The sequence below is a fragment of the Phyllopteryx taeniolatus genome, chromosome 12, assembly GCF_024500385.1.
Source record: "Phyllopteryx taeniolatus isolate TA_2022b chromosome 12, UOR_Ptae_1.2, whole genome shotgun sequence".
NCBI classification, from domain to species: Eukaryota; Metazoa; Chordata; class Actinopteri; order Syngnathiformes; family Syngnathidae; genus Phyllopteryx; species Phyllopteryx taeniolatus.
This window is the reverse complement of record NC_084513.1, coordinates 23,394,908-23,416,336: the sequence shown is the minus strand read 5'-3', so window position 1 is coordinate 23,416,336 and position 21,429 is coordinate 23,394,908. Positions and strand designations below refer to the sequence as shown.

The window sequence follows — 21,429 nt, the reverse complement described above, 5'->3', positions numbered from 1 at the left end:
TTTGAGTGAAAAGTTAGCATTTTCAATCTCTAAGATGATATCATATAAACAAATGAACGAATCTTTATTCACACGCCAAAGGCCTCTTGGATCTCGAGCCCATGGGAAAATCAAAAGTCCAAATTCTTTTTCTCAAAGCCAACAGAGTCAATCACCCAAAACATGGAGGCATATTCAGCGAGAGCAAACATGTTTTTGTTTGTCTGACAGTTACCATGGCATTTCGGCACTGGCATAATTATTTTGCGGGGCACAAAGAGAAACGTTTCTGAGATTTCAAAAAGAAGGGGAAGCGGCGGGAGCGGAAGTCACCACACTTGGATTTGCTTTTGGTGTGTCCTTACTGAAGCCATCATCCCCCCAGTGTGCCATCGCCGACTTTTGTTGTTGTTGTTGTTGTTGTTGTTTTTGACAGAACCGGGCAATATTTTGGAAAGGGAGCAAAAGTTGTTGTGCTTGGTTCTAGCCCCCCCCCCCTTTCAGTCTGACCAGCGTCCAGCCGCCATTGTGGGTTTAGTGAATTGAAAAGACACTTCTTGTGTGGATTTTTCAATTCTTCAACGTGTCATCGGCCAGGAGTGCTATTGTCCCGCCGCCCTTTCTTTGGGCTCCTTCTGCTGAGACAAGTCGTGTCATCCCCTCGTGATCAGCACTTTTGTTGCCTTTGTTTTTGCTGCTACCTCAGAAGTCCATCTTGTCTTTTCTGTGGCTGCCTTTCATGCATAAGGGAACAGTTGTGGCCTGTTGTGGGGCTGTTCCACTGCATTTCCACCAGTGGGGTTTCCTTTCATTGCCTTCAAAGTAGTACAATGGGGCTCAGAAGGCCTGAATGGCCAATGCAGAGGGCACAATCCTACAGAGGCCGCTCATTTTGTTTTGCCAGAGTCAATAAAAATGCTAAGTTAAAAGCTAACCCCCTTATGTCCTCCTCAAATGGAATGACTTATTTGACCTCTTTGAAGCATCCCTCTCAATTGACTTTTAATGATAAATTCATTTAAACTGTCAACAAAGGTGTTTTACTCTGCACATTGCCATTGAATGTATTCTATTTGCTGTCCAATGAAAAGCAAGTGTGTCCAAATTTGGGGCCTTTTATGCGGGAAATATATATCGGTAATATAAATGGAACCCCCCCCCCCGTTAATGTTGATATACTTGATTCATTCAGACTTACAAAATGAATGTCTTTTGATGACAAATGTTCTATAAAACAGACGGAGACAGTCAGCGTAAATGGCCCCTTCGATTTGTAGCCCATAGGAAATCCCTTTTCGTCGGGTTTAGTGGGAAACGATAACGTGGCCACGTTCAAAATGTCCGTGGTGATGCGTCATTGACAAATGTTCTCCCTTTTAATCTTGCGAAATTGGACTAAAGCTGCGTATTTCCGTTTCGTTTCATATCTCCATATTTGACGCAAAGCAAAAGGCTTTTGGTTTTTGTCCTTTTTATCAGATTAACAACCCTTTTGGTGTGCATGCTTTTTGTTGGATGGCAACCACAAACTTACACAATGAATGTCTTTTCAAGAAATGGTGACCCCACGTTCCCTCGGCCAGATTTTCGTCGTGCTCGTTGTCCTTTCCATTCGTTTGCCTTTCCGGAGACCTCGATGAAGACCCGCGGGATTTAACTCGTTTTATACGGCAGGGATGAGAAAAGTCCACAGTCATTGGTTCCCCTGGCATTACGGTAGAGAGCTTGCATAACAAGCATTGTGTGCCAATTTTGGGAGCTTTGGAGAAAGCTGGGGGTCTTTGAGAAGGATTACAGGTGGGACAGGCATTGGCTGCCCAAGATAACTGCCATGACTTCGTCCTCATTGTGTAGATTAACGCATAAAACCCAAACTAATGAGACCCCAAAGGGAGACAGGACATGGATTGGGGGGTTGTTCATGGTGAGGGACTATCATCAGCATTTTTTGAAATCAAAAATTTGGGGAAGGAACCAAATGAATGGATCCCCAATATTTTGCGTCTTGCAGAATTTCAGCCCTCCTTTTTACACGTAAGTGTAATATATAATATGTATATATAATGCAATACCTAAATGTAAATAATGGCTTGAATCCATTGTGTCCTTTAGACCTGAGAGAGGCCTGCGAAGAATTCTTCTCCAGGCAGGTTGACATTTTTATTTTTTTTCTCCCCCAGCACCACCCGTAGACATTTTTCTGCATCAGGATGTCATCATGATTACTGTTTGGACACAATGATTTCCTCTCCCCAAAACTGAATCCTTTTTACAGTACTTAGAACCAGCGACATTAGAATGTAGTTTGCATATGCATCACTGGATGATTATTGTAGGGGGGGAGAAACCCAAATGTTTAATTTTGTACATTTACCACACAGCATCAGCCTGCACCTCCACGCTGGTGGTAATTGTGTAAATCTACATATTGAGTGCGTGGCTGTTGTCGTCCTCTGTTTTAGAGTGGAGCCTCTTGTTATCTGCCATCATTCATGTGGTACAATGAATATTACCACCAGAATTAGGCCATTATGCTGCCAGTTGGAGGTCTGCAGAGTTACAGGAAATGCTTATCATTACATTGTGATAATGAAACAACTGCTGTAGGCTAATTAATTCAACACATGGGTGATACGTAAAAAGGAAAAGCAACATCAAATAGTAAGTTGTCGGAGCATCTTCAATACACTGCGGGATGTTATTTCTCTCTCGATTTAATTTGATTTGAATGTTTATTTTTTAACATGAAGACACTCGTGATGATAAAACAACAACAAACAAGCAGCATAAGACAATTAAAGACTAAATTGCAGTCGTCCATGCCCAAGGAGGAGCGAGAAGTCTGGATTTATAAAATCCCACCCCTCGTCCATTTTGTGTTCATTCATATAGCTATTCTCATTTCATGATAATAATACTAAAAGTAATGTTAACAATGCGCAACAAAATAGTAATAATACAAGATATATATATATATAGAGAGAGAGTATACCATAATTTAAAATCCACATAGAAGAGAGATCCAACAATAATAAAAACACAACATAGACTAGTACCAAATAATAGAAAACATAAATAATAAGTAAGCCTCCTGTGAACTGCCTGTCACACCCGCGTTTCATGTGTGTGTCCTGAGAAAGTGTCATTTTCATATTGCGTTTGAAATGGATTCGCCTCAACTGTTCCACTGTCTCACTCCACAGAATGTTCCTCCTTAATTCATAAACGCCCCTCTCTATCGCAAAAGATTTTCTGAACGTTTTGTTTTTCAACTTTGTACATGATTCGTGCCTTTTGGAGTTGAACCATATCTACCAATTTTAATAATTTTGACTGCGAGTAGAGTTGTGATTATGATTTAGATGGAGAATATTGTGGATGATCCTTATGGCCCCTTTTTTGTAGAGTGATTAGTGAACTGACTGAATTGATGTAGTCATTGCTCCAAATCTTGACATAGTCACTAAAATGTTAATATATCCATAAAGATTATGGAGCAGTCTCTTAAATTCATGATTCTGGTTGTCTGCTGCTGTTGTGCTTTGTTTCCCTTAACCGCCTAACAAGAAGGACGAACACGTTTCCAAAAGATATACAGTAATTTCACCCTTGTAACAAAAAAAGGAGGAGACATATGCGCCTGTCCTTGCCTGCGTCTGCCGCTGCCGCCGCCGCTCTGCTAATGAGAACCAGCACCATATAAAGCCGCAAACACGCACTCACTTCTGATCTCAGACCAGTAAACGCCGCTGCTGTGGCCGTGTCCCGGTACTTTACAGCTGCCTGTGTTATCATAAGCTTTCATGTAAAAACCGGAAACATGACTGCAAGGGAAATACATTGTTAATGTGGTCCCCTATGGCATGTTGGCGACTGGTTTTAACATGTAAAACAGATGCGTTCAGATCAGCTAATAAGAATTGAAGGTCATTGGCCAGATGTTGGCGATTGCAACTAAAAGTAATTGAGATTCTGTTAAATATTTAGAAGTAAGCGAATGTTTTTTTTGTGTGCGTTTGTTTTCTTAAAAACAAACATATAATCCTATTCATGATTGTCTTTAATCAACAACCCCCAATTCCAATGAAGTTGGGACGTTGTGTTAAACATCAATAAAAACAGAATACAATGATTTGCAAATCATGTTCAACCTATATTTAATTGAATACACTAAAAAAGACAAGATATTTCATGTTCAAACAGATAAACTTGATTGTTTTTAGCAAATAATCATTAAATTAGACTTTTATGGCTGCAACACGTTCCAAAAAAGCTGGGACGGGTGGCAAAAAAGACTGAGAAAGGTGAGGAATGCTCATCAAACACGTGTTTGGAACATCCCACAGGTGAACAGGCTCATTGAGAACAGGAGGGTGCCATGATTGGGTAGAAAAGGAGCTTCCCTGAATTGCTCAGTCATTCACAAGCAAAGATGGGGTGAGGTTCACTTCTTTGTGAACAATTGCGTGAGAAAATAGTCCAACAGTTTAAGGACAATGTTCCTCACCGTACAATTGCAAGGAATTTAGGGATTTCATCATCTACGGTCCATAATATCATCAAAAGGTTCAGAGAATCTGGAGAAATCACTGCACGTAAGCGGCAAGGCCGAAAACCAACATCGAATGCCCGTGACCTTCGATCCCTCAGGCGGCACTGCATCAAAAAGTGGACTGACGCAAAAGTGGACTGACGCAAAGTGGAAAAGTGTTCTGTGGTCCGACGAGTCCGCATTTCAAATTGTTTTTGGAAATTGTGGACGTCGTGTTGTCCGGGCTAAAGAGGAAAAGAACCACCCGGACTGTTATGGACGCATAAGTCAAAAGCCAGCATCTGTGATGGTATGGGGCTGTGTTAGTGCCAATGGCATGGGTGACTTACACATCTGTGAAGGCACCATTATGGCTGAAAGGTACATGCAGGTTTTGGAGAAATATATGCTGCCATCCAAGCAACATCATTTTCATGGACACCCCTGCTTATTTCAGCAAGACAATGCCAAACCACATTCTGCACGTGTTACAACAGCGTGGCTTGCTAGTAAAAGAGTGCTGGTACTAGACTGGCCTGCCTGCAGTCCAGACCTGTCTCCCATTGAAAATTAACGTTCCCAAACGTTTATTGAATGTTGTTCAAAGAAAAGGTGATGTAACACAGTGGTAAACATGACGCTGTCCCAGCTTTTTTGGAACGTGTTGCACCCATAAAATTGTAAGTTCATGATTATATGTTAAAAACAATAAAGTTCATCGGTTTGAACATGATATATCTTATCTTTGTAGTATATTCAATTAAATATAGACTGAACATGATTTGCAAATCATTGTATTCTGTTTTTATTTGTTTATCACAACATCCCAACTTCATTGGAATTGGGGTTGTGTATATACAGTTCAATCTTTGAATACAATCAGTTCCTTTATGAACGGAACAGACAATGTTTGTTACAGTTTAACATTCTTAACATCCATATCATACGGATGGAAGTTTTCCTTCCTTGAATGACATTTTTCAATATCTTATCGGGCCAATATTCGGGCTAAAATCCTGTAGTCTGATTTTAGAGGTTCCTCTGTATATATTTCATCTACTACCACTACTGTATCTACCCACCCACTCTTGACCCGTTTTTTTTTGTTTTGTGTTTATTGAACACTATTCGCAGTCCAAATGCGTATGTCATGTATGCAAGAGTCAGACTAATTCAGTGGAACTGCTACTACAAAAATCACAAGCAGATTAGAGGCAGTGCTGCCTCTAATCTGACCTGGAGGACACGTGGATGCGTTGTTGATAGGATTAAGTGGCTGTTGAAGTGATTCTATCTCCCTTTTAGAAAGCAAAAGACAAGTGATGAGGAGAATAATTCTGGCCTTTTTGTGAAAACTAGAAAAGCTCCTTTTGTAGCCGTCTCACAGAAGGACACTGCCATAATCCACCAACAATATGATCCTTCTTAGTCAGATTTAGCGGTAAGAGATAAGGTTTGTCTCTGTAATTAAATGTATCTGGAGCTAAACAATTAGCTTTTAGGATGGCCGTATGTCAAATACAGCATTTTCAAGGTAGCAGAAAAACACAAATTGAATATTGTCACTGTTATTTTTCCAAGTCAGCATTTTCCCTCCTGCATTTGCCAAGATTTTTCAGACTGGCCGTGATGTTGTGGTGAATTCAATTTTGCCTTTTGCAGAAACGTTACGCCCGTGTTTAACATACAGTAATAATACTAAAACTGTGTTCATATATGTCAGTGAAAACTGAAATAATATGACTATTAGCTATTAAGTGAATGTGAACTTTTTAAATCACGACAGTGCCTTGTTCCGCCATTATTGTTTGGCTTTCATATCAATGCAAATACCCAGGCACGTACATGTGTATTTTTTATTTTAGATACAACCATTTTCGGTGTTTGCATGAAAACGGTAACGTTATGATTTAAAAACTTTATGAGTTTGCGTTTTCAGACTCCAAAACGCAAACATCCAAAACAAAAATGTCAGATAAGAGAGCATGAAAAAAATGATCCTTTTTTTAGTTAAGAGCTGTAATGTGGACATGGCCTCATAGAACAGTATTCCTGCACCATCTCACACAGGATATTTCTTTTGCAAATGTTTGCATGTAGTGTATAAAAAAAAAGAAATCTTATTTTTGGAGTGATTTAAGATTGAGCCTGCATTGCTCACATTGGGCATATTGAGTAAATGATAAGTCTTCAATTTGATGGAAGTCGCCTCATAACGTCTTACATTTCACATCGTTAAACCTTAAGATAGCTTATTCAATACTGTACATGAACGTGTTTCGCCTGGCTAATCAAACATTGAAAAGCTTGAATCAAGAATGTACTGTATGTAATCTGTGTATGTTTGACATAATGACAAAGATAATGATCACTTTACCTATATCTATCTTATCTTTTTTTTTTGTATTTCAATTAGTAGTGCAAATGGAGTGTGTTTCACAGACCAAAAGTATTTGTATAAACCACTTGTTGTTGTGGGTGGAGTGGCATAGGAGAGTAAATGTTTCCACTCGTAGCCACCCAATTCGTTCTGTGCTCCACTCGGTGACACAACAAGCCCCCGCCAACTCCCCCGGACCGCCAGCCCTGTGGCCTCATTAGCATATGAGTGGCTGAGTGTTTGGGTGAGTTTGTCTTCAACAAAAGAAAACTAAAGCCCAGGTCATCGTCGCTTTTATCCCCTCCACTCCAATGAGCAGCTGAAGGGCAAATAGAACTCAAATAAATAAATATATATATTTGCAGACTTTCGCTGTAGTCGCCATGTTTAGCATTAAAGCTGCTTATATTATGAAGATGAATGCAACAACAACCTTTAATTATTCAATGTCCTTAACCCTGCATTCATACTGTATAAGGTCTTGTAATTTATGCGAGAAATATGTGAATTACTGTGTATTTGTGTGCTCATATATATTGGTGTTAACAGGGAGGCTGTCCGGCTGAGCTTGTATACCCAGGGATGGCGTCACCACCATGACGCCGCGGGCGCCTCGCCGCCCTACGTACCCCGCAGAGCCGTGCTCTACTGCCCTGGCGACGATGAGCGAAAGCTGCGGAAACTGGCCACCCTGGACGTCGACTGCGCCGTACTGGACTGCGAGGATGGCGTCGCCCTCAACAAAAAGGTAAAGCGGCTTTCGCTTGTCTGGCGCTTTCCTACCTTAAAGGTACTCAGATCGCTTTTGTGCAGTCTCCTCGTTCACATACTGATGACGCAGCATCGGGAGCAACTCGGGGTTCAGTATTTTGCTCAAGGACAAGGGCCGAGGGTCGAACACACAACCGTCGATCGGGTTGCGAGATGACCACTCTACCGCCTGACCCGCACCGCCCATGGCAGCGATCCCAAATCACCAGTTCTCAACAGTTTGTTTCTTCGTAGCATTACACACAAAAAAAAAACTGCCGGCCAGTTTGCACGGTGTTGACAAACATTTACTCAGCAAAATTGCCTCATCAAAGGTTACAGGAGAGCAAAATCAGTGAAGGTGGGATTTTGTGACACAGGATCCCACGCGACAACGCCGGCACCGGCAACTGCTGTGCTGTTTTCCAAACATTTGCTTTCAACACAACAGGGCGGGAGAAGTGAGTGTCAGTTATTGAATTTCACATCCCGGTCCCGACAGCGCGGAAATAAAATACACTGACGCAAAATCATCATCAAATAACGAACGCCGATACTCGCCGATGTCACGGACAAAAACGCTGAATTTCGTCCACGACGGATTTACATGACGAATAATGAACATGTAATGACAGAAAAGGGTGGAAAAGTACAAATGAAAGAGAAAAATGATTGGCGTTCTTGTAACAGGCTGGCAGCTCAAAGGCGGCAGGCATCTTTGAAAATGATTTTGTGGACAGCTAAACATTCCCCCCAAATGAAAACATAAAAACATACCGTCGTAAAATATCCGGTACAAAATGTGTAATGCGTGAAAAGGTGGCGCATGAGCCGAGGAGAAGTCCTTGAAATGTTGCTACAGATCTGGATAAAGGTGCAGCTTTAGAACGTTTGTTCACGTTATCCTTAATAGCGACATGCATTAATCGGAATGAAAAGAATTCAGTCCTCTGCACAAGTTGGATTTCAGTAACGGGGTTTTTGCTTTTGGCCTAAATTAAAATTCTTCGGCCGACAGGTGCTTTCACACTTAATCCCTTAAAGGCAAACTACCGAAGTAAGATGTTTAAAACAAGCAGATTTCTCCCTATTATGGTGGCATAAAGGCAGCGGCGCCCCCCTCCCAGGCCTCCTTTAAAACAAGGTGACCACGTCCCACTGGGCGAGCAGCGGGAAAGCAGCAGATGCAGCAGGTTAAAAGCATTCTCCTCCCGCCCACGCCGCCTCCCCATTGGCCCGGCTGAACTGTCCGTGAAATTGTGATTGGAGAGCCGGATAAAGAGTGGGCCCGGGTAAACACAGAGAATAAAGTCAGCTAACAAAGGTTTGTAAGTCACGATAATAAAGATGATTGATATGGCTGCGGGCCGTTCCTGTAGTTAGACCAAGACAATAAGACGGCGGCCAGCGTGACTGACAGCTCCGAGCTGTGACCCCGCGATGATGTCGCAGATTTGCTCCGCAGGAATGCGGCCATTCCCGTTCCCTCACTTAGTTCTTTACCCGCTTCTTCCGTGACAGTGGCGCCATGATTTGGCGGCTGCGGGGATTAGCAACCTTTTTGAAACCCACAGCTCCTTCTTGAGTGCTAATAATTGTGAAGGGCCACACACTTCTAAAATAAGAAATGTGCTCAGACTACCTTTAATTGAATATTATTATTCATAATTATTGATATTCATTTTTGTGACAAGGATGTTAATTATTTCTCGCAATAATTATCAACAATGATCTAACAAGATAGGAAACCGATAAATATCAATATGCAAAACGTTATTGCTATAAATCTCTGCAAGCGTTTACATTTTCAAATGATCACTTCGACAACATTCCTAGGAAATCACAATGTCCCATCAGTAGTGGGCTATTTTTTCGACCTCCGGGCTGCTCATGTGATTCTGGGGGGCACCATGTTGGTGACCCCTGAAGTACAGTACAGTGGATCCCCGCATACCCGCGGATTCGCCCATGTGCTGAATTCTTTTCCCTCTTTTTTTTTTTTTTGAAATTAGTATTTTTTTTTTCTTTCTTTTTTTTGGGCAGGGCAACCAACCCCAAAAACGGGGCATAAAGTTTTTTCAATGCGATTATAATGGGTGTCCATTGTCTGGATTTTGGCTATTCACGGTCCGGCCCGGTCCCTTTCCCCCACGAATAGCGGCGGTCCACTGTACAGTGTATATATATGTGGAGCCTCAAAACGCCGGTCGACGAGCGGTGCTAATCGCTTCGTGTGCGGCGAAGAGGCTCTCGGCCACGTCGCTGGGGCGCGGTGGGCACAAGTAACTCGCAGTTGCGCCAGTTAACCACTGTTGCGAACGAAGGGCACTCGTTTTAATATGGTGGGCGAGGGACGACCCGTTGTCCAAGTATTAAACTGGGCTGCGTTTTAGCCACGCCCCAGAAATATGGAAAACCGCAGTGGTCCACAATGAACTACGACATAGTTCTCATACTCTGCAAACATTTTCGGTAATTATGTTCAAACATGTATAATATATTTAAAAGCAAATTTCCAAATACACTTTATATTAGCGTTGGGAACGATAAGCCGACGCGACCGGATATCCGTTCGTAAAGGCAGAGAGATACGACTGCGTCAGTAGCAGACTCCATCATCGAAACCAAATCTGCCAGGAATCCTCCGATACATCGGTTGTAGGGCTGTGGACCGGACATCCCGAGGCTAGGAATCGGTGGCCTGAGGCTTTACAGTTGTCATCTTTTAAGACAAGCGCGAGAGCTGTCGCGCTGCGTGCCGTGGACGTAACGTTACGCTTACAACCGAAAACCGCAGTGGTGGGTGGGCACTACCGACACAACGAGTTTAACTTCATTTCTCTGTAGCGTCACTATGTCAACATCAAATACTATAACATTTCCCCCGGCAGTTGTAAACATTGAATGCAATGCAACGTAACGTCACGTACCTCATCTCAAGTCCGCCTTCGACCCCGGGGCCGGCGGCGAAATGTGCGCCGCAGATTGTAAACATGCAGACAATATGGCAAAGGTGGGTACATCGCTGCAATTCCCATGGGCGAACCAATGCTGCTTCTCGAGCCCATTCAGTCCACTCCTACGTTCCAGTGTTGGTACTTTGCGACCCCAAAAAGAAAGTACCGAGAGGACACGCAGCCAGCTATGTCCCGAAGCCAATCGCCGGTCGAGCTAAGCTAGTCATCACGGCTTAAAGTTCCAAAAGTCAGTCAGCGCTCAGCAAGCGGTGGGATTGTTTATAAAACAAACAAAAAAAACATTTGCATGTGTTCCTAGCTTGAATGGCACCGCGTGCTAGACCCCCACACCCTGGCTCTTAACTATTGTTTGTTTGTGCAGGTTATTTTCGCTACACAATAAATGGTTGTGGTCGATTTAAATACTTGAAAATATGGATGTATACGATATTTTGTTGTTTATCTTTTTACAGTGCCATAAAGGAACAATTCTCAGTGGTCTTTTACACGTTTGGGGAAAAAAAGGGTTAGACAAATGTCATTTTATAGTCAAGTCAACTCAAGGCTCTTCGTGATTGTCTCGATCCACAAATGTTAACCATTGCATTGTTTCTGCACCAAATGGAATCGCATCGAACGATCGTATCGTTCCGCCCTTCAAGATATCGTTTTTGAATCGAATCGTAACCTGTGTATCGAGATATGTATGTAATCGGCCTCGTGCCAGGCATTCCCAACCCTACTTAATAGGTTCTTTTTCTTTATTAGTTTCTGGTCTGGTAATTATACCTTCTAATGTATTCTTTTCCTGAACCAGCCACCTTCACCTTTAAAACTTGCTGAGCGCTTCCATTAATTGCTTGCCACTTTGACTCCCAAAATGTCCGCCCTCCATCTTGGCAGTAGCGCCGGCTGCTTAGGAAGCGGGCATGAGAGACGGACCAAAGGGTCAGAGCAGCGGAGAGCTTGCTAACTGTCAGCGCGGAGCCGTAGGGGAGAGGAGGCAGCCAAGATAAGGCTGACTGCTCGAACACTCGTACACATATCTTCATATCTGTATGATCAGTGGGGTGGAGGAAGCGGGGGGACTTGAAACCCTGGAGCGGAACTGACGGCTACACCTGCCCTCTGTCCTCATCTTTTCCTCGCCGTCTTTTTTGCCCCCCCCTTGTACTCATCCCTCCTCCGCCGCAGGCTCCTCGGGGTTAAGATGCTTCCCCCCCTGGTCTCTTGGTTGGCCTACGGTCCACTTTTCCCCTCCCTGGCGTGTGTCTCTCTGCCCCCCTTCCCCACATGGGTGCCTCCATCCTCTGCCCCCTGCCCCCCTCAGCGTTCCCTGCCTTCGAGATTCTCTCCTAATCCTTGGAAATTTGGAGCTAATGAACTAACTGCTGAGCTACTGCTACGGCGCTTGCTCCCAAACTATACTGTACTTCACACTCGATTTCCTCTCCAGATGGCATCGTGGCTCGGCGGGGGCGGTGGGGGCCCGGGGGTGGGCACCTCTCTCACTCTCATGAGCCTGCAGAGGAACACACACAATTTACCACAAGTACACAAACTGGGAACTTGTTGTATGCAAGTATACTTTTCCTGTTTCCTTCTTATTCATCGTTGTGCGGATCTTTCACGTGAACGAAGGCTTCGGAAGCCCACCGGCTGCTTGCCACCAACAAGGTTACAGCAGACGCTGCTTGGCAGTCAACTTTCAAATGGTCTGTGATTGCGTCAATGAAAGCAACTTTCAGCGGCGCAATTCTCCTGTGAGACGCATATTAGAAGTGCTGTTCAATTGGTGCTCCTGTCGATGCTCTTTGAAACCGATCAATCCATTATTCAGTTGTGTGAAGAAATAACGATCATGTGTAGTTTTCAAACACTGCAAAATGTCAAGGCGAGAGTTGCAAGAGTTTAGTTTAGTGAATTTAGAGAAACATAAACAAAACATGATGCAGACTGTTTTTTTTTTTTTTTTTTTGTACAATTTTTTTCTGGGTTTTCATGTTCCGTTGTAAGCCACTGTATTCTTACAAAGTGACACATTTGGTGTTCCTATGTATCATTTCTATATCTAACATTTCTTTGGCCAATCAATGATCAGGAATGTGTCCTGTTCTACCCATTCAGCTATTTTCTACCAAACGGTGCAATTTTCAGTCCGTTAAAACCTGATCAGGTTTGTGTTTCTGCATGTGTAGGTTGTTTCCATCGTATGACATCATAGCCATTGTGTCATTTAATAAAGATGATGATATGATATGTGACATGCAGCAGTGCTGCTGCCTGCTGACATTGTCCATAAACAGGCAACACAAACAGCGTAAATGTCGTCTACTGTGTAATCTGTTGTCTTTCTTTTAATGATTTCATTTTTGGGGTTTTGCTATGTAACAGCATGATGACAGCATGGTATTTACCGCCCTCCTTCATAACCACATACTGTAGTTCTACTGCATTCAGTACCACAAAAGAGGTTTGCACAAAGTGGGATATTGGATAATTTGGTACCCTCTTATATAATTCATCCATCTTGTTTCTATACTGCTTGTCTTCATTAGCGTTTGCTGGGAACACTCTGGACCGGTTGCCAGACAGTCGCAGTGCTAAAAAATAAATAAATTCACGCTTATGGTCAATTTACAGTGAGTACAAGGAGAAACTGTAAACTCCACACACGTTCCAATGGACTTTGGAAGCCAGATCCCAACTGTGAGGTCAACGTGCTAACCGCAATTCTAAACATCTAACCACTGCTCTTTGGAACTGTGAATTAAAAAAAAAAAATGTATGTATCAAACTGTACTTCCTGGTTGCCCCAGGCTTGACATTGCCATTGAATCAGCAAACTGGTGGCTTTTCCTTCCGCTGGTCTTCCTATGAGCCAGTGAAGCAAAGGAAGATCTGTCTCATTGTGGCGCGAGCAGCTGAGCGCAGATTAGATGTTGAGTGCATGACATTATTACGCGCTATTACCTTTTTGCTGTTGGCAGTGCCGTCACTGTACGAGCTGTGGCCTATGCGTGAACTGGTGTCTGACACCAGAGATTTTCAATTTAACATAAATTATGCGGCCAACTGTCAACTGCTACATGACCCCGGTTGAGTACTTGGTGTGTTATTCCTGAGGACACGGGAAGATCTGCTCTGCCTTGAAGTGGTCTCGAATGACTAAACTCTTGACAAGCTCCTGGGAAATATTGATTTAGTCTGTTGGCTTATGAATACTGACTATTTTGTATTTGGCGTTTTAAGTATGTGGGTGTGTTTACCTCCAGGTTTAAACGTGTGCTTGACACCAAAAAGGCCCAAGAGACTTGAGGGAAATTCTCAATCAGGCTGCCAAGACTCACAAATGGGAAGTCCTGGCTCGATCGTATCAATCAGGAGCTCTTTATTGATTGTAAACTTTAGCGCCGTAATGTTCTTTCCCGTTATGCCGTTCCACTTCGAGGTTCTTAACTGGGGTTGGTGTCGCCTCTGTCGCATACTCCACACAGGCTGGGCTGGGATTTGAACCGGGGTCCTCAGAACTGTGAGGCAGATGTGCTAACCAGTCGTTCACCGTGCCACGAGAACACGATCCATTTAAAAAAATAACAACAATAAAAAAAAATACACATTCTGTATGCAGCCTTTAAAATGACATGGATAGGGTGCAGATTGTCACGTCAAAATATGGACCTGGGCGACAAAAAAAAAAAACAACAACAACAACAAAAATAACCGGTTGAAACCTAAATAGGATGTCATTGGAATAAATTGGAAAGCATCTTGGCTCTAAGTCTCAATGCCAGTTGATCATCTACGTTACGGAGCTCAGTGATTCCACCAGTGGGTTAAACATTTGGATCCTTTCGAAGAACTGATAAGTATGGAAGTGCGATTGCATGTCCATTGATTTTGAAGGTGAGCAAATACAATAGACAGAAGCAGCAGGGCTCTCTGAATAAAAGCCCTCAAAAGCACAAATGGTTGTGTCAAGATGAAATGTGTTTTCAAAATGTGATGTCCATTCAAAACCAGACCAAGTCAGCAAATTAACTTTAATGAACACGCGATGGAGATGATCAGGCAATTGCTTGTTTGGAAAGGATCGCACCTGCCTTACAGGGCGAACAGCTTGCATGGCTCAACCTGCAGGTGCAGTGTTCAGGTGCTCACAAACACATTAGTGGCGTATGGACACGTTTACAAACTAATGGAGTCAAATTCATTGTTTAGAAATGACTGAAGAGCTGATGCCTGAACTCGCAGGGAAGTAATAATGAAAGAAATAGGAAAGGGCTATTTAGAACACCAACCAAAGGGAAACTGTCACATTTAACTAAAGTCGAAGGACAGTGAGTCAACACTGAAGTTTGGACACTGAAGATAAGTTAATTTCATAAGTTTCATCAATGCTGCTTGGCTGGATTACACTTTTATTTCATGTATTTTTTTTGGTACTGTTTTCCATGAACGTTTTGTGAAGGGATGGACCAAGAACTCCCTTTGTTTGGCTTCCAATCCTTATACATATACACACATCTTGTTAGATTACCTAGTGAGTATCCCATTAATCTTAGTGGCACTTGAATTTGCAGGAGTTAAGGCGCTGCTGGTTCAAATTTGGTTTATTTTTGATCTGGTCAAAAGTCTACACTTCGCAATTAGTTTTGTGATTCCGCAAGAGTTAAATGTGGAGAAAATGACTCCAACTACCGGAGACAAATTCCTTGTGTGTTTTGGACATACTTGGCAAATAAAGATGATTCTGAATCTGATTCTGAATAATTTGGGGGTAGCAGTATTGTCTGAAGTGTGAAAGGACTTCAAGGCTTTGAACCGCAGGATCGCGAGTTTACGAGCCTCTTGAAATTGCCGTTGACCGTTTGATTTCAGATTGTAGTGATGCCGGACTCGTGACTGTGTGGCAAAGCGGAAACGATGGAGTCTGCCAGAGCCGGAAGGCGGGAATTCCCACTAGAGCTACGAGAGAGGGAGAAGATCCTCCTCATTGAACTTTAACTCCACGTTCATTTTCTAGTCGGAAGTGATGCCAACAAGGCGGTGCGCATGCTGCGTCAAGCGTACGCCGGACTCGACGGGATCCCGAGGTTGAGGATGCACGTTAAGGGGCCGCTCGTTGGCTCGCGTCGGGAGGCTCCGCCTTCGCCTTCCCTGCGTGTCAGCGTCTAATGATGGAGATGATGGAGGGAATCAAAGAGGAGATGGAGCTGATGTTGGGGAGAGCGCTCCGTGGGGCACCCGCTGATATGGGGAGGGGGCATTCAAGCAACTTGTTGGATGGCTGTCCATTAATGTAAAAATCCTTCTTTTCAAAGGGCTTTATTCAAGCCCTGAGTAGCACAACCCATAGGGGTCAAGGTGTCTTGTAGAATAATAATCCTTACTTTACAGAGAGAGGAAAAAGAGGCAATGCTCAGTTAGCTGTCCATCCTTTCTGACGTTCTTGGCATTCTGCTTTCAGGAAGAGAAGTGCAGCGAGATCCGTCTCCGGTTACAGTGAAAGCGTTCGACCCTCCTCGCTCTATTTGATCCGACGACGTTTGATTTGGTGCGGTGATCGATGTCAGACAGAAGTTCACACCAATCCCTTTTCCACAGCAGACGTCCTGGCTCTTTTATGAAAACATGAATTATGGCCTTTCCGTTTTCAATTACAAAGACGAAGCCGGCGGTGGTGGCTGGCTCATGAGCGTGACGGTAAGACGGTGCCATGAGAGGTTCCAACATTAACATGTGAGTCGTTTGTTGAGGCCCGCCCGAGATCACCAACACTGACCCCTTTTTAGAAATATAAGTATACATATTTTCATACCATATTTGATTTGGTCTAGATGAGTTTTCGTAATATCCAAAGTAGGCTTCTGCATTGCAGTTGATGGTAGTTGGGACTCGGTACCTGCCCCCCCCCCCTGTGATGGAGAGGGTCCCCGTAAATGCTCACACGGCTTCATTTTCAACATAGACTCAACATAGATTTACAAACGTTTTGATGCATGGCTCTCCATGTTATATTTGTCTACAGTTTCTCTTCATTTGCAATATAAGACGAGATATTTTGCAAGGTCGTTTCTTTTACCAGCAGGATAGACGGGACAAATGTTAGTAGTTGACGCTGCTATTGTCTTTAAGGAGGCGCTAATTTCGATGTTACATACAGTAAACGGCCGAACTTCCCCATGATCACATACAACTGATTTTAGCTTTCAAAAGCTTCTCGGCATTCTGACTCATTTCCTCAGATGTAATGAGTAGTGTTATTGCAAAGCCAAAATGGTCCATCAACATCTCCGGTGTCTGATCAAACCTGACAATTTTGAAGCTTCCGTTTCCGTGTGTTATTTAATTCAGACCACATTTCTCCTCTTAGTAACAGGACGTCATTCCCACCATTCCGACGCCCCTTTTTCATTCCCGGGCATCTGTTTTAAATAGAGTGGCACATGCTTTGTTACTGATAGAATTTGGAACTGCAGGCCCTCACTTTGATTTTCTCTTTCCTCCATCTATCGCCCTCACCTCCCCTCCTGCTCTGTTTTTCCCCAATGTTTATTTTGGAAGAACAAAGTACAATGTGCTTTATTGTGTCGTGTGTAAACGTGCAAATGTCGCTCCTCTTCTTGACGTATGGGTCACGACGCCGCGTGTCCTAATTCCGTCTTTCCCCCCCCCCCCCCCCCCCCCGCCGTTCTAGACGGAGGCCAGGGAAACCATCGCCAGGATGTTGGCTGAACTGAACTTGGGCCGAACAGAGAAGTGTGTGAGGGTCAATTCGGTGTCCAGTGGTTTCGCTGAGGCTGACCTGCAAGTTGTCCTCCAGGCCGACGTTCTGCCACCCGCCCTGATGTTGCCCAAAGTGGAGGACACTCAAGAGGTTCAGTGGGTAAGTTGGTAAATTGTTGTGCCTTGGAGATCTTTATTGTTGCTCCAGCCAAGCAAATTAGCGTAGCAAGGTTTCTTTTGCCATTCAGCAGAATTACGCTCAACTGCTTCACTTAACCGTTATAGGCAGGACGTTACGAAACATACAAACTTGATATTGTACGTTTTTTTTTTTTTCCCCCTATAGTTATTTTCCATGCGGTTAAATTTGTTTCACATTTGGTACATTTTCTTGGCTCTAGGTTTTTACTTTTTATATAAAAATGTAGTAAATATTTTTCTTTTTTCAATGTTGTTTCTACTTCCCAGCAACTGTAGTTTTGCAGATGTGCCTTGGTCACCTGTTAAAAAAATAAATAAAATTTCCCCCTCCACAAACAGGAGTTCAGAACATTCAGAGAGTGCTCCTCCCATTGTCACAAAATAACAATAGCACACAATGCTGCATTAATCTTCCAATGAGGGAAATTTGATTGAATTATAAAAAGGGTTTACTTTGTGAACTACTGTCACCATGTGTGACCTCTTTCAGCAAAACAAAACTCAATAGTTTCAGCGGATACAAAGAACATAACATGAAAACCCTGTGATATTTCTTTCCGTGTCCTCTGGGTCCACGAAACGTAGTCGTATCCTCACGCAAAGTCGAGAAGTAAGACGAAACTAGGGGGACTCTTCAAAGCAAGCATAACATGCTTTTGCATTTCACAGTAAAAGTGGGAATTGATCCCTGTGGCAGGACTCGGGTGGACCGGAGTGTTTTTCTTGGCCGCTGCTCAAGAAGCCGACGTTTGTGCGGATTTGCTTCATAAGCGTAACGGAGCTCACAATTGCGCCTTTGCTGTAGCGCACTCAAGACTGACTACGTTTTAGCCGCGAGGTAAAAAAAATGTATTCATCCAACCTACAGCATGCCCATTCATAAACTGCAACCGCGTGACCTCTAAAGTGCAGAATTTGCAGCTCATTGAATTTGTCTCCCTGAAATACGTCAGCCCGGTGAAACCCGTGCCGACACCGGTCCCGTAAACGGAATTTCCTACCTTTTCTCACCGCCAACGTTTCGTCACAAAACGAGTCAGGCTCATTATCAAGATTTGTTGGGGAAAAGTGCGCACTGATGGTTCTCTTTGCCGTTGTCATTTGTGATGTGAAACCTGTAGATTCGGGCAAAGTCCCGCCCCTTTTCACACATTAGCCAATCACAGTGGTCGTTGGCCGCCGCACTTTCACACATTGGCCCGAATCTTTCTTTGGTCTTGGTGTCCTTTCTTCTTCTTTTGGAGTTGATCGGCAAACCGTCTCATTTGTGCAACCACTTGGCCTCAAGTTTGTCAGCAACTAAACATATTTGATAATCATTCAAACATCTGCAACGTGTGCAAATCGCCGACAAATTTACTCGCACGGTCTCAAATTTTAGGGGCAAAATGGGACCGTTTCGGGCAGGCAGTCTGCAGCCCTAATTGGAACATTGGACCTTTTTGCTACGCAAGTTGCCCACAACTGTTTCATGTTGTTGTCATGTTTCATTCTCAGGCTGTATATATATATGTATTTTTTTTTAGGCATCATTTTGTGTTCAACCTCATACTTTATTTTATTCTGCCCGAAAGACAAAGATGTGTTTCCCCCCCCCCCCCCCCAAACTTTGAGAACCCTAACGATGGCTCGCTTGTTGGGTTAGTCCATCTAAAGGAGTAGAAAAGTGACGTGTTTATTGCCATGACTTGTGTGCAATGTGTTAACACAGGAGCAGGTGCACACGCGTGTTGTCGGGGATGCTTCCTATTGGATCAGCTCAACTTTTCTTTCTCCCATTGTGGTCTTCTTGGCCTTTTCAGCTGCTTTTGAGGCGTCTTGTGTTGCAAGCATGTGTCTGATTCTCTCCACTCTTGTAAGGCAGGCGCACTAAATCCCTTCCCGCCCCATGTGTCCCCTCCCTCACTTGTTTATTTTTCTCCTTTTTTTTTTTTTTTTTTTTTATTGATATTAGCCCAGGAGCGTCCAGACTGATTTGTCGCTAAAAGATGGACTGGCTTGTTTCCTTTTGTGTGGAAAATCTTTAGCGGGGGCCTTCCTCCTATGGGCCGCACCCCCACGGCCCCTTTTGTGACTGACGGGCCTTATTGGGCTGTAACAGGCGTAACCCCCTCCTCTCAAAGCAACCCCCTTTTTTTTTTTGTCTGCGGGACAATTCTCACACAGATTCGGAGCCGTGCTGCATTCTTTGCGCGGCCGCACTATTTGGCGTAGCCAAAAGAATGGCGCCCCCGTCCCGCTCCGCCTCCTCCCGTAACCTCCCCTTATCCCTTTCTCCGCTTCCCCTCTGTGAAATGAACACTTCAGCAGGCAGGAAACATTTAATCTGGCCTCCTTTTGAAGCAAAATTAATTGAAACTTGTCCCGCTATCGCTTCCTTTCTCTTGCTCTTTGCCGAATTGTCCGAGGGCCTGCTTGGAAAAGGCATTCTTCCCCCCTTTTTTAAGAAATTATTCTTTGTTTTTTTTGTTTTTTTACCCACCCCTATTGAGTCTCAATTAAAGGGCCCTAGTTGTGAGGGCCATTGACATCTAATGGCCGCTGTACATAAGAGAAGCACAATGAAAGCACCTCTTATGGCGTGTAAATCAGCCTCTCCAAGTCCATAATAGCTGAAGAGGAGAATACGGAGACGGAAACATGTAATCAGAGACGCTTTTAGGCTCTCATAAGAAGCTTTTTTTTTTTTCTCTCCCCGACGACAATGTCCGTTGCGGCGTGTGATATCGGCGCCATCGCCACACAATGGCCCCGCCGTCTCTCGATCTTGTTTCTTCTGTCCCAAAAATAGATTTATCTTACACCCTCTTTTCACACTCTCAGACACAACCCCGCAACCCCCCCCCCCCCCCCCCCCCCCCCCCCCCCCAACGTCCCCTCCGCCCGCCCGCCCCATGCCCGACTAAGCCCCCAGCGTTCACGTTGCCATGGCAACTAGGCTCCCACCGGGTTGTGACCTCAGATGATTACAGTACAAAGCCTGTTGGGGTCTTGGAAAGGGAGGGAAAAAAAAGACCCTTTTGAAGATGAAGTCTTTGATGGGTTTGTATTTATGCAAATCTCTTCAGATATGATTTATCCCGGCTGTGATTGAATGGAGAGATGATTAAAATTGGCCCTATTTTGGAAATCCTTCAATGGAGGCCTCGTTCTTTCAGACAAGCGAGCACGGGGGACGTTTGGGGTCGCGTACCTGAGATTATCGTGGAAAAAGGCGAGGGGACACAAAGTTTTCTCCTCCGGATTGCGAGTAAGGGGGGTTTTAGCTTTGGAAGGAAATATCTGATGGAGGGAGGAGGGGCTTTTGTGTGTTTCCAGATGATAGATTTTGGAATTTGGGCTATCCCACCGGCAGTCCCGAGGCTCGCTGGGAACCGGTCTGTTGCGAAAAAATGCTTTCAAAGAATTCAACTCCGGTTTTAAGATCTACCTAGGTGAGCTCGCATATTAGTGTAGGGGGGGGAAGAAAAAAACAACAACCTCTGCAAAAGAGTCGCATTGTTGCTCCAGTGGCCCCACTAGAAATGCTAGATGTGTACGTGTGTGTGTGAAACACACTCCAAAAAAGTCTTTTCAAATCTTGTTTCTTCTCACCTTGATGCGTATGCAAACTCTGTGTGTATTTGCACGAGCATGCAAAGTCTGTGTCGCCGTGCAGAGCTTCTGAAGACTTTGATGATGTCAAACGTGTCACCGTGTCCGCTTCTCTTGGCGTTTGAACCCTCGGCCGTGTTGCTTCGCATAATGGCTGCTAAGTGAGTGCCGCAGGTAGCTACCGGTGTATCCACATGCATATCAAAATGTTACACTTTCCTTCGCCTTTCCTCTTTTTTTTTTTTTTTTTTTTTACCCCGTGACGGATGTTGAAAACTGTCATATCGCTTACCGGTATCCCAACATTT

The 21,429-nt window shown here is 43.9% G+C and overlaps 1 protein-coding gene across 1 annotated transcript in view; it reads left to right on the top strand.

Annotated features, from left to right (window-relative positions):
- clybl (citrate lyase beta like) overlaps positions 1-21,429 on the top strand; it is a 55,491-nt gene that overhangs the window by 22,007 nt on the left and 12,055 nt on the right. The window contains exons 2-3 of the mRNA XM_061792786.1: positions 7,440-7,638; positions 17,298-17,486. Of these exons, the coding sequence (XP_061648770.1) occupies positions 7,440-7,638; positions 17,298-17,486 (388 nt within the window). The remainder of the gene's footprint in view (positions 1-7,439; positions 7,639-17,297; positions 17,487-21,429) is intronic.